Genomic DNA, 10,761 nt, shown 5'->3' on the forward strand with positions numbered 1-10,761 from the left:
CACCATAATGGTAGCCGCCTTCATATAAGTGAAATATTCAAGAGTACGGCGTGAAACACCAATCCAATACACAAATCAATCAATCAGTAACGTATTTAATAAATAAAAAATGTTGTAGGGGCGTGCTTAAAGGCCTTTTGATCATTTTTTTTCCTACATAAGGGGTGTTTGAGATATAACAGCCATCACGTAGCACAAGTTGTTTTAGAAGTCGGATGTGCAAATCACCCCTTTATAGGCTTAAATACGAAGAAAAACAAGTGAATAAAAATATATGCACTAGTTAGCCCAGAAACGTAAACCACTTGCTGGATGGTGGGAAAGAATATTCTGTTCCGTTTTTTCCAAGAAATAGTTTGTTCCACTCTTTAGGTCATTAGAGATTTGTACAAATATTTGCATGTGATTAGCTGGTGCACGGGTATGTAAAGATGGGTACTTTCTGTTATTATGAGTAGCCATGCAAAGCAATCGAAGAGTTTGTCGGCAACTGCATCTGTGAAAATACTAACTGGTTGAACTGCCGGTTATGCGCGAACCTGTTACATTCAGGGCATGGTTTCTACATGCTTAGTTTCAGTTGATTATTGAAGGTCTGTAGGCAACCTACGGGTGGTCGTGGGTTTACCCCGGATTCCTCCCACCATAATGCTGGCCGCCCTCGTATAAGTAAAATATTCCTGAGTGCGGCGTAAAACACCAATCAAATAGATGAATAAATAAATAAATCCAACGGTTATTCTAAGGACACGTACTCGTGTATTTTCATATAGGTATGGTCGCACGTGTTTCGCCACATGGTTACCATTTTTTTCAGGTGGATACTTGCTGTACGTGTACTGGTCGGGTAAACAGGTCCCTAGCTCCCCATACAAGGTGACCGTCACGATGAAGGGGGACCCCAGCAAAGTAGCCGTCTGCGGGGACGGCCTGAAAGGGGGCTTGGCTGGAAAGGAACTCCGTGTTTTAGTAGATACAAACCCCACAGGGCCAGGTGCGTTTTAAGAACTTCCATTTCTGGGAAAATTTCAATGTTCAAGCTGTGCTATTTAATGGCGAAAAAAATCAAATATTGACTACATGGCAGAGTGATAGTGGCCATATGGTCACCCGTAATCGGTGAAATCTGCCCTATTGTCAGTTTGCCTCAGTTAGGGTTTTATTTTAACTTGTCATGTAAATACTTAAAGAGTGTCAACCTACGCCCTCCATAGCACGGTATGGACTTACATCAGAACTAAAACTACCAACAAACGATGGATCATACTGCTTTAAAGCTAAATCATAGTCTTTACTCCATTTCTATTGATAAACTTCACCGAGATTTTGCCAATAATACAGGTGCCTTGAAAACAGAGAATATTCTTTTATCCACCTCTATTTGTCATAAATAGACTTCACCGTCTTGCCAATTGTATTTGGTTGATGCAGGGGAGATAACGGCGAGTTGCATGGGTCCGACGCAAACAGCCCGCTGTCAGTTGTTCGACCATCACAACAGAACTTACACTGTTCGGATATTTCCCACAGAGGCCGGGCGACACACACTAAACATTACGTATGACAAGGAGCATGTGCCTGGTAAGTGTAACACTTAACAGATATGACACTTCAGTTACAACAAGGGGCACTGCCTGGTAAGTGTAAAACTTGACAGATACTACACTCTACTCCACATGTTACGACGACCGTACATATGTACCAGGAAAGTATAATGTTGTTGATATATAGATCGCACTTGACTACGCACAAGGAGCACGCGCAAGTAAAACTTGACGGATATGGCGAAAGAACACGTGCCTGGTAAATGTAGGACTTGACTACACAACAAGGAGCACGTGCCTGGTAAATGTAAAACTTGACTACACACATCAAGGAGCACGTGCCTGGTAAGTGTAAAATTTGACTACACACAAGGAGCACGTGCCTGGTAAATGTAAAACTTGACTACACACAACAGGAGCACGTGCCTGATAAGTGTAAAACTTGACTACACACAACAAGGAGCACGTGCCTGGTAAGTGTAAAACTTGACTACACACAACAGGAGCACGTGCCTGGTAAATGTAAAACTTGACTACACACAACAGGAGCACGTGCCTGATAAGTGTAAAACTTGACTACACAAAGCAAGGAGCACGAGCCTGGTAAATGTAAAACTTGACTACACACAACAAGGAACACGTGCCTGGTAAGTGTAAAATTTGACTACACACAACAAGGAGCACGTGCCTGGTAAGTGTAAAACCTGACTACACACAACAAGGAGCACGAGCCTAGTAAGTGTAAACTTGACTACACACAACAAGGAGCACGAGCCTGGTAAGTGTAAAACTTGACTACACACAACAAGGAACACGTGCCTGGTAAGTGTAAAACTTGACTACACACAACAAGGAGCACGGGCCTGGTAAGTGTAAAACTTGACTACACAAAGCAAGGAGCACGAGCCTGGTAAATGTAAAACTTGGCTACACACAACAGGAGCACGTGCCTGGTAGGTGTAAAACTTGACTACACACAACAGGAGCACATGCCTGATAAGTGTAAAACTTGACTACACACAACAAGGAGCACGTGCCTGGTAAGTATAAACTTGACTACACACAGCAAGGAGCACGAGCCTGGTAAATGTAAAACTTGATTACACACAACAGGAGCACGTGCCTGGTAGGTGTAAAACTTGACTACACACAACAAGGAGCACATGCCTGATAAGTGTAAAACTTGACTACACACAACAAGGAGCACGAGCCTGGTAAGTGTTAAACTTGACTACACACAACAAGGAGCACGTGCCTGGTAAGTATAAACTTGACTGCACAAAGCAAGGAGCACATGCCTGATAAGTGTAAAACTTGACTACACACAACAAGGAGCACGAGCCTGGTAAGTGTAAAACTTGACTACACACAACAAGGAGCACGAGCCTGGTAAATGTAAAACTTGACTACACACAACAAGGAGCACGTGCCTGGTAAGTATAAACTTGACTACACAAAGCAAGGAGCACGAGCCTGGTAAGTGTAAAACTTGACTACACACAACAAGGAACACGTGCCTGGTAAATGTAAAACTTGACTACACACAGAAAGGAGCACGGGCCTGGTAAGTGTAAAACTTGACAGACATGCCACTTCACCCCGCTTTTGACGATGGAGATATACCAAGATCGTTTAATGCTGTTGGTATATATATAGATCCCACTTGACTACACACAAGTAGCACGTGTTTGTAAGTGTAAAACTTGACAGACATGACACTACACGCCGGATTGGACAAAGGGCATATACCAGATATATATACATGTAATGATTATGTATTTCACCGCCTGATTAGACAAGGAACATAGAACAAAGAAAATATCACGCAAGCCTCCATACCATTTAGGGGAAGTGTGCACAAATACTCCAAAACATTTGGTTCCACAAATGGTCAAGAGCATACGTAATTCACGACTGTCTTAGTGTTTGAGCTTTATGTTGGTGATAGACAGGAGGTTTAGAGTTATGGATAACTTTGAAGTTAGAAACAGATTTCTGTATTTTTTGCATGTTTTCTTGGTCCTTCAGTTATTAATTTAACATTTGTCATCCACGGGTTTTACATTTCTTGTTTTTGTTGCGATTTTCGACTGCATGTGAACGTTTCTAAAGCGGCTGTGTGTGCGCGGGGCATATCCATGTTGACCTCAAGCCCCAATATATTCACCATATGCCCCATGTTGTTGTTGTAGGCAGTCCATTTTCTATCAGAGTGATGGATCCTCCTGACCCTACCCGAGTTAAGGTGTACGGCCCGGGGGTGGAAGACGGAGTCATACAGAAGTTTCAGAGCCGCTTTATAGTAGAAACACGAGGGGCAGGGGCTGGGCAACTAGCCGTCAAAGTCAAAGGACCCAAAGGTAAGAGTGGCAATAACAGAGGTTAAGCTGGTTCTTCGCTTACAGGAGCTCCACGAGATGGCGCTACCGGAAGTTAAGGAAATAACATAGCAGCTCACAGCCCATGCGTACATCCATACAACGACAGTCCAGTGTGTTTCTTATCAAAAATTTCGACATCTACCGTTCCTTACGAATAATTTGTTTTCTTTAACGCCTTTTGAGACTTTTTGCCCCTATAAGTATATTTTTCTTTTAATCACTTGAAGCAAAGGGATATCATTTATTAACCCCTATGCTAAACCCGAATGCCAGACTTGTGCGAATCGGCATTTTCAGAGTTTCATACAGCTTTAGACGAAACTGACTGCAATATGGCGCCATTAGTTATTAGGCCTATATGTACCACAAAAACAATGCGCCTTTTTGCCACCTTAATTTGTTCCGCAAAACCAGCATTAACAGACGAGGTTCCCGACATGCTTCTGACAAATTTTATGGTTTCACATCTTTTTTATCTCTCACCAGGTGGCTTTAAAGTGGAAATGATGAGGGAATCAAACATGGATCGAACCATTCTGTGTCGCTACGATCCTATGGAGCCCGGAAATTACATCATCAACGTAAAGTGGTCCGGCGAGCACGTGACCGGAAGTCCCTTCGACGTTCGAATATTTGATTCGCTGGAGGCTCGTCAGCGGTACATGAAAGAAAAAGGCGTGATAACTAACGGCGATGGACAAGGGTTATGGCAAGAGGATATATAGGACGGGGGAATGTTATTCCTTTAACATATGTGCCGTTCGAAACGGCATGCGAGAATATTCTACACAGATCGCACGTACGTATCGTATACAACCGACTTGATCGAGAGCGATATTCTTGATTCTTACAACAGGTGCGAGACAAACGGAAAGACCTCCACAAACATTTGTTGTGAATTTATTAAGTTATACATATACTTGTAAGATGAATATAGTTAGAGATATAGAAATATCAACATGTATAAAACCATGCATTAACTATAACGATATGTTTATTGAGGCAAGATACACACGTGAGCATGACATCACGTGGCGCACACATCATATGTAGGCACAGCATCGTACGCGGAACTTTGTATATATAACGCATGTACGAGAACCAAAACTGTACTGTGTAAATATGGCACATCTCGACCTTCAAGCGAGGTGTACCCAAGGGTAGCGTGCGAACCACATCCATTTTGCGATTTAATCCATTTTAATCGGACTGACATAAAAATAGAATTAGACAGTATTGAGCATCGCATCAGTGGCGTAATGTTTCCTATAAATATTGATATATCAAGTCTCACAAGAGTGTTGAGTTCGTTATATATTGTACAAAGCAGAATATATGTATGACATAGTGAACCAAAGACATTTAACTGGAGATTTCGCTTTTGGTGCATTTTTAGTTACTATGACATTGTAGATGATGTTGAGGATATCGATGTTGTTGATAAAAATGTTGTTTTAAAGTAATGATGATGATAAGGTGAACAATGAGGATGATGATAATTGTGATAAAAAAATAATAATGCTGGCACTGACGATGGATGCGTTAACAGTGGTGACCAAAGCGATGATGCTTACTGCAGTCAATATGTTTTTAAGGATGATATCGACAGTAATGATGTCGAGGTTGCCATATGCGACGTTCGTAGCGATGTTGACATTAGTAATGTTGATGGCGATGAGACGAATAATGAAAATCAAAGATAATGCTAATTGTGTGTTGATTGTTGATGACAATGATGATGGGGTACACAAGCTATTTATATGTCTAGCTATTTATATTCAGGCCGTGCTAAAGACAAGAGTGAAATAAAACCACATCTAAACCTTTAAAAACTGGTAATATCCAACTATCCAACACTGTTTTAACTTATCAGTATATATTTTCAAAGTGACTTTGATTTTGTCAATTCTTTCGTATGTACATAATATATTCTGACCTTCATATGTAAGTCAGACTGTCACACTAAGATATGCTGTTAACGTATGAAAACATAAATACAACATAAATATCACACAAAACTCATAATTCTTAAAAGACAGAGAATAACATATTTGCCGAGTCTCAACACAGGATAGGTGTACCCTAATAGAACATAATTGCTCACGAGATGTAAGCACTATCAAGTGAACAAAGTGTACGTTAGTATGAAAGACCTGTAGATAATTGCGTGAAGTTGAGACTTCCCAGTTTGTGACAGAGTTATGTCCCCTGTTTCTATGCTTTACCAGTGTCATGGATATTGCTCTTCGTGCAAATCTTACAAATCTATATTTACTCAACTTATCAAGCATGTAAATTGAACGTTATACTTGTACACTTTGCTTGATGGGAATAAAGACTTTTTAGTCCACTGATTAAGTTTCTGTGTTTTGTTCAAGGTTATTAGAATTAATTTATTAAACACGCGTTTATACGCCGCGATTTTTGGTAACGATTCGTCAAATGTGGCAAGTCAAATAAAAACAGAACAAAATGCAGTTTCACCCAGTTTCGAGCTTTTGTCTAAAATACAACACGTTGTACAGCCTTAGCGGGACTTGAACCTTACCAAGTTAACGATAGCAGATTATAGTTTCATCCCTATTGTATTTAATACTGCACGTCCGAGGAAAGCACTCTCAAGTACTTTTCATCGAAATTGATTAAGTTAGAGGTCTAATGCTTCCACCTTTCCGTGTAGATAATCTATTACAAGCTATGCTCCATTTGTTAGCTTGCTTCGAGCTGTATACGAATTCTTGAGTGCGGTGATCAAATAAATGATTAAATCGTTGTAGCAGGCAGCTCCGGTATTTATAGCACTACCCCACTAGAACGTCATACCTAAGACACTAACGACGATACCCCGTACAGACATTAGGTCGTGCAATACTTGATATATCCCCTTATGATTAGCACTAAATCAGGGGATTAAGTCGCAGTCTTGCGAAGTAAACGTACTTGAATGAAGGTATGGAGCTGAATGTGTCATAGTGAGTATAAGGCCCGCGAGTCTAAAGCACGAAGAACAAAGAGTGTGAGTTCAATCCCAGTCTAGGATTTTTTTTTTTATTTATTTAATTGTACTCAAGAATATTTTATTAATACGCCGTCAGGTAGTATTATGGTGGGAGGAAACCGGGTAGAGCCCGTGGGCAACCCATAACCATCCGCAGGTTGCTGGAGACCTTCCCACGTACAACCGCAGAGGAAGCGGACGTGAGCTGGATATGAACCCACAGCGATCGCATTGGTGAGAGGCTGCTGCGCCACTCTACTGTACTAGCACACTACCCACTAGGCCACAGAGGCTCCCACCAGATTTCGGACAGGGAATTTGTAGATTGCCCTCTTTGTCTTTGTGGTGTTGCTTATTACGATTCTCCGTCTCTGCAGTCCGAAGTCGGTTGAAAATTACGCTCTGTGCGCCAAATTGGTTGGAAAGCCCGTTAGTAAATTACCAAAGGTCGGTGGTTTATTTTCGGACACACTGTCGCCCACAGTGGGAATGGGTGTATTCTTCCGTTAACAGATTGTTTCACGAAATGGGTTCAAGACGTTCCATGGCCAGACCGGGAAGCTATCTCTCGCTCCGTTGTTCAGCTGTGACAAGAATAAAGGTAAAGTCAGTCCTGATATGTAGTGGAAAATTTTCATTTGATAAGCTGATCAATGAAACTTCGGATAAGAAAATTAATAAAAACAAAATATGTCTTAGTCCACATTGGAATGAATTGACTGTAAAGCGTCCAATCCGAGAGATAAAAATGTGTCTGATTAAAGCATGGGAGCTACGTACGATGATTGTTGCCTCCTTTGTTTATGTAACCAGTCTTACAGTTCTTTCATCTTTAACATATGATCTTTTATTCCTTCAGAAATATTCATTGTTACAATTTCGATGTTTTTGCAAGCGTTACTCTTGTCAAGGACAATTGTTACAACGTGGATTTTTCGAACACGTGCTAACGCCTTGAGTAACACTTTCTGACGCCATAGCCCTGTAGATTCGTACAGTTATATTTATGTGCATTTATGTATTATTTCTCCACATTTGTTCTCAACTATATTTTGTTTATGCTGAACATTACAGGACATTTAAAATAACCCTTATCACATAGAGAACGATATACATATATACGACGATTAATTAATTAAGATATACCTGATAAAGTGCCAATATAATAGCTTGGACTATTGAGTACATGTCGTTCCATTCTCATATACAGATGTAAATTAGAAAGTACAGGGTTCCTGATATATTCATGTAAGGTACCCTACTAGGGCCGGTTTCATGAAGTTCACTTAGCTAAGTTTGCCCTTAACGACCATGACGACATGTGTTGTAAAGATCTAAAGTGAACTTGGCTACTTACGACTAGGTGTGCTTCATAAAAACGGCCTCAGGTTCATGGTTCGTACCACTCGGCTTACCTAAACTCGTGTAACTGAAGATAAACAATCAATTTTGAATGATGATTATTAACAGAAATTTCCAAAACAATTAAGAGGGATACGTAAGGCTCGCGTTGGGACGTGTTGTGGTCTGTATAGACACAATACACGTATATATGTAATAAACTGGAAATGTTTTACATGCGTGCTTCAGCCTAAAACACTGCCTTACAAGATAATAAGGAAGTATTGGAAAGGGTGTAGATGTTGGAACAGAATTAGAGTCAAGCAAAAATTTAAATTCAATTCAAATATCACAAAAATGGATACTCCTAATATGAATGATTGATTCCAGCCTGGCTTAAGAGTGGAAAAAAATTTATTTATTTATTTATTTATTTATTTGATTGGTGTTTTACGCCGTACTCAAGAATATTTCACTTATACCACGGCGGCCAGCATTATAGTGGGTGGAAACCGGGCAGAGCCCGGGGGAAACCCACGACCATCCGCAGGTTGCTGGGGACCTTCCCACTGAGTGGAAAAAAGTCCTTAATTCAATTACTGCACCTCAAGTATAATTTTCACCCTGGAAGACCAATCAACAGCTAGTATATATGCAGTGGGTCATCGGGGAAATCCGGTGACAATTTTATCACGCCAAAAATAGGGTATCAAGAAAAAGTTAAACAATTAAGAGTGATCTATGGCCTAATGAATAACACGTTGTATGCTAACGATGATCTCAGGCCACTAGTAATTTTCCATAAGCTGCAATGTTAACGTCATTTTAATCAAAAGTTCTTGAGTATGGTGTTAGCAGCAATCAATCAATCAATCAATCAATCAGTCAGTCAGTCAGTCAGTCAGTCACAGACCTGTTGTTTTAACTATCACACAGTGCACATCTTGGTACCATTTTTTTACCAGTTTTATTATATTAGGCTCGGTTAACCTTCACAATCTGCTAATCATGGGACCTTAAGCGTTTAGTCTGCTGTCACCTTTCACAGATTGGCTAGGCTAATGAATACATCTCACGGCCGGCTTTTCAAAGGTGTTTTACTTTAATCATTATCAAAGAGTAAACGTATAGCAACTTTTCTCACACACAAACTAGTTTAATCGTCTCAGAGAACACTGTTTGGTATTGGTTTCCCACAGGCAGGAGGATATCAGTTTGGGACTGGTTTCCAGCAGGCAGGCAGAAAACCAAGCTTGACACTGGAGGCAATGAAAGAGGAGTAAGAACGACAAAGGACCAGTGTTGAGCATTTGTGGCAATATTTCCATACTGTAGGAAAGAAACATGTTTAGGAAAGTTTAAACCAGTAAAGATCGCTATATCCTGTAATCAGTGAGGTCGAGAGATACAGTACAACTCCGGCTGAGCTGACCGTAGCTTTTTTTTTTGGGGGGGGGGGGATGTGTTGCTGACCACCGGAAGTTGTGTGGTTTTCTTACGGTATCCTTAACCCTCTAACCTTAAATCTTAATAAATGACTGATGCATAGCCACAAGCTTCTGCGCATGCGCATTTCAAAAGTGCACCTAATAACCATGGACTACAACATCTCCAAAAACAAGGATTTCCTTTCATAAAACTGTTCGTGGCAACTAAATAGAAACGAATAAATAGGTGAAATAAATTGGTGTTTTACGACGTACTTGGGGAATATTTCACTTATACGACAGCGTCCAGCATTATGGTGGGAGGAAAACCGGGCAGAACCTGGGGGAAAACCCACAATCATCCGCAGGCTGGTGGCAGACGTTGCCACGTTTGGTCGGTGTACATTGGTGAGACGCACCTGGGTCATTGCGCAGTGCTGGCACGCTAACCACCTCGGCCACCGAGGCCCCAATATGTGGAATAATACCGCACATAAGTAACCCTTTCGTCTTGGGGTCTTCCCACCTCCAAGTTAAAAACTACCGTCCAAAATCTGCTCAAAATCTTTTTGGGATTTTCAGATGACATTCACGTATCACGTGTTCACGTATTTCTCTGGCTCATTGGAATATATCATCAATCTTACTGCCGCCGATCGGCTTTTCATCGAATCTATCTCTTTCTGGTTATGCAACAACTTAAGTCCGGAACATTTTGGTGACTGTCGTACTCCTTCCAGAAATCTGACGCTTGAAGTTGCTATGTTACACGTGGTAAAGTTCACCAGTTACTGGTCAGAGGTCAGTTTAATCCGGGCACGACGGTTTGCTTTACCCATAAAACTGACCGCCCTGATATAAATGAAATATATAAATGACATAAAATAAAGTACATAAGTAAAACTTAAGCGTCCGTAAACAAGATAAAGTTATTTATTTATTTATTTACTTATCTATCTACTATATAAGTGTTTACGCCGTACATAAGAATATTTCACTTAACAGACGGCGGCCAGCATTATGTGGGAGGATGAAATTAGAATGCAATTAAATGGAATGAAAATACATAG

General features: G+C 40.7%; 1 protein-coding gene across 2 annotated transcripts in view; it reads left to right on the top strand.

Annotated features, from left to right (window-relative positions):
- LOC135479192 (filamin-A-like) overlaps positions 1-6,279 on the top strand; it is a 63,645-nt gene extending 57,366 nt beyond the window's left edge. For both annotated transcript variants that reach the window (XM_064758975.1, XM_064758976.1), the window contains 4 exons: positions 818-994; positions 1,432-1,581; positions 3,737-3,904; positions 4,412-6,279. In XM_064758975.1, coding sequence (XP_064615045.1) covers positions 818-994; positions 1,432-1,581; positions 3,737-3,904; positions 4,412-4,650 — 734 coding nt within the window. In that variant the 3' untranslated portion in view covers positions 4,651-6,279. The remainder of the gene's footprint in view (positions 1-817; positions 995-1,431; positions 1,582-3,736; positions 3,905-4,411) is intronic.
- The last annotated feature ends 4,482 nt before the right edge of the window (positions 6,280-10,761 follow it).

The sequence above is a fragment of the Liolophura sinensis genome, chromosome 12, assembly GCF_032854445.1.
Source record: "Liolophura sinensis isolate JHLJ2023 chromosome 12, CUHK_Ljap_v2, whole genome shotgun sequence".
In the NCBI taxonomy this organism is placed as follows: Eukaryota; Metazoa; Mollusca; class Polyplacophora; order Chitonida; family Chitonidae; genus Liolophura; species Liolophura sinensis.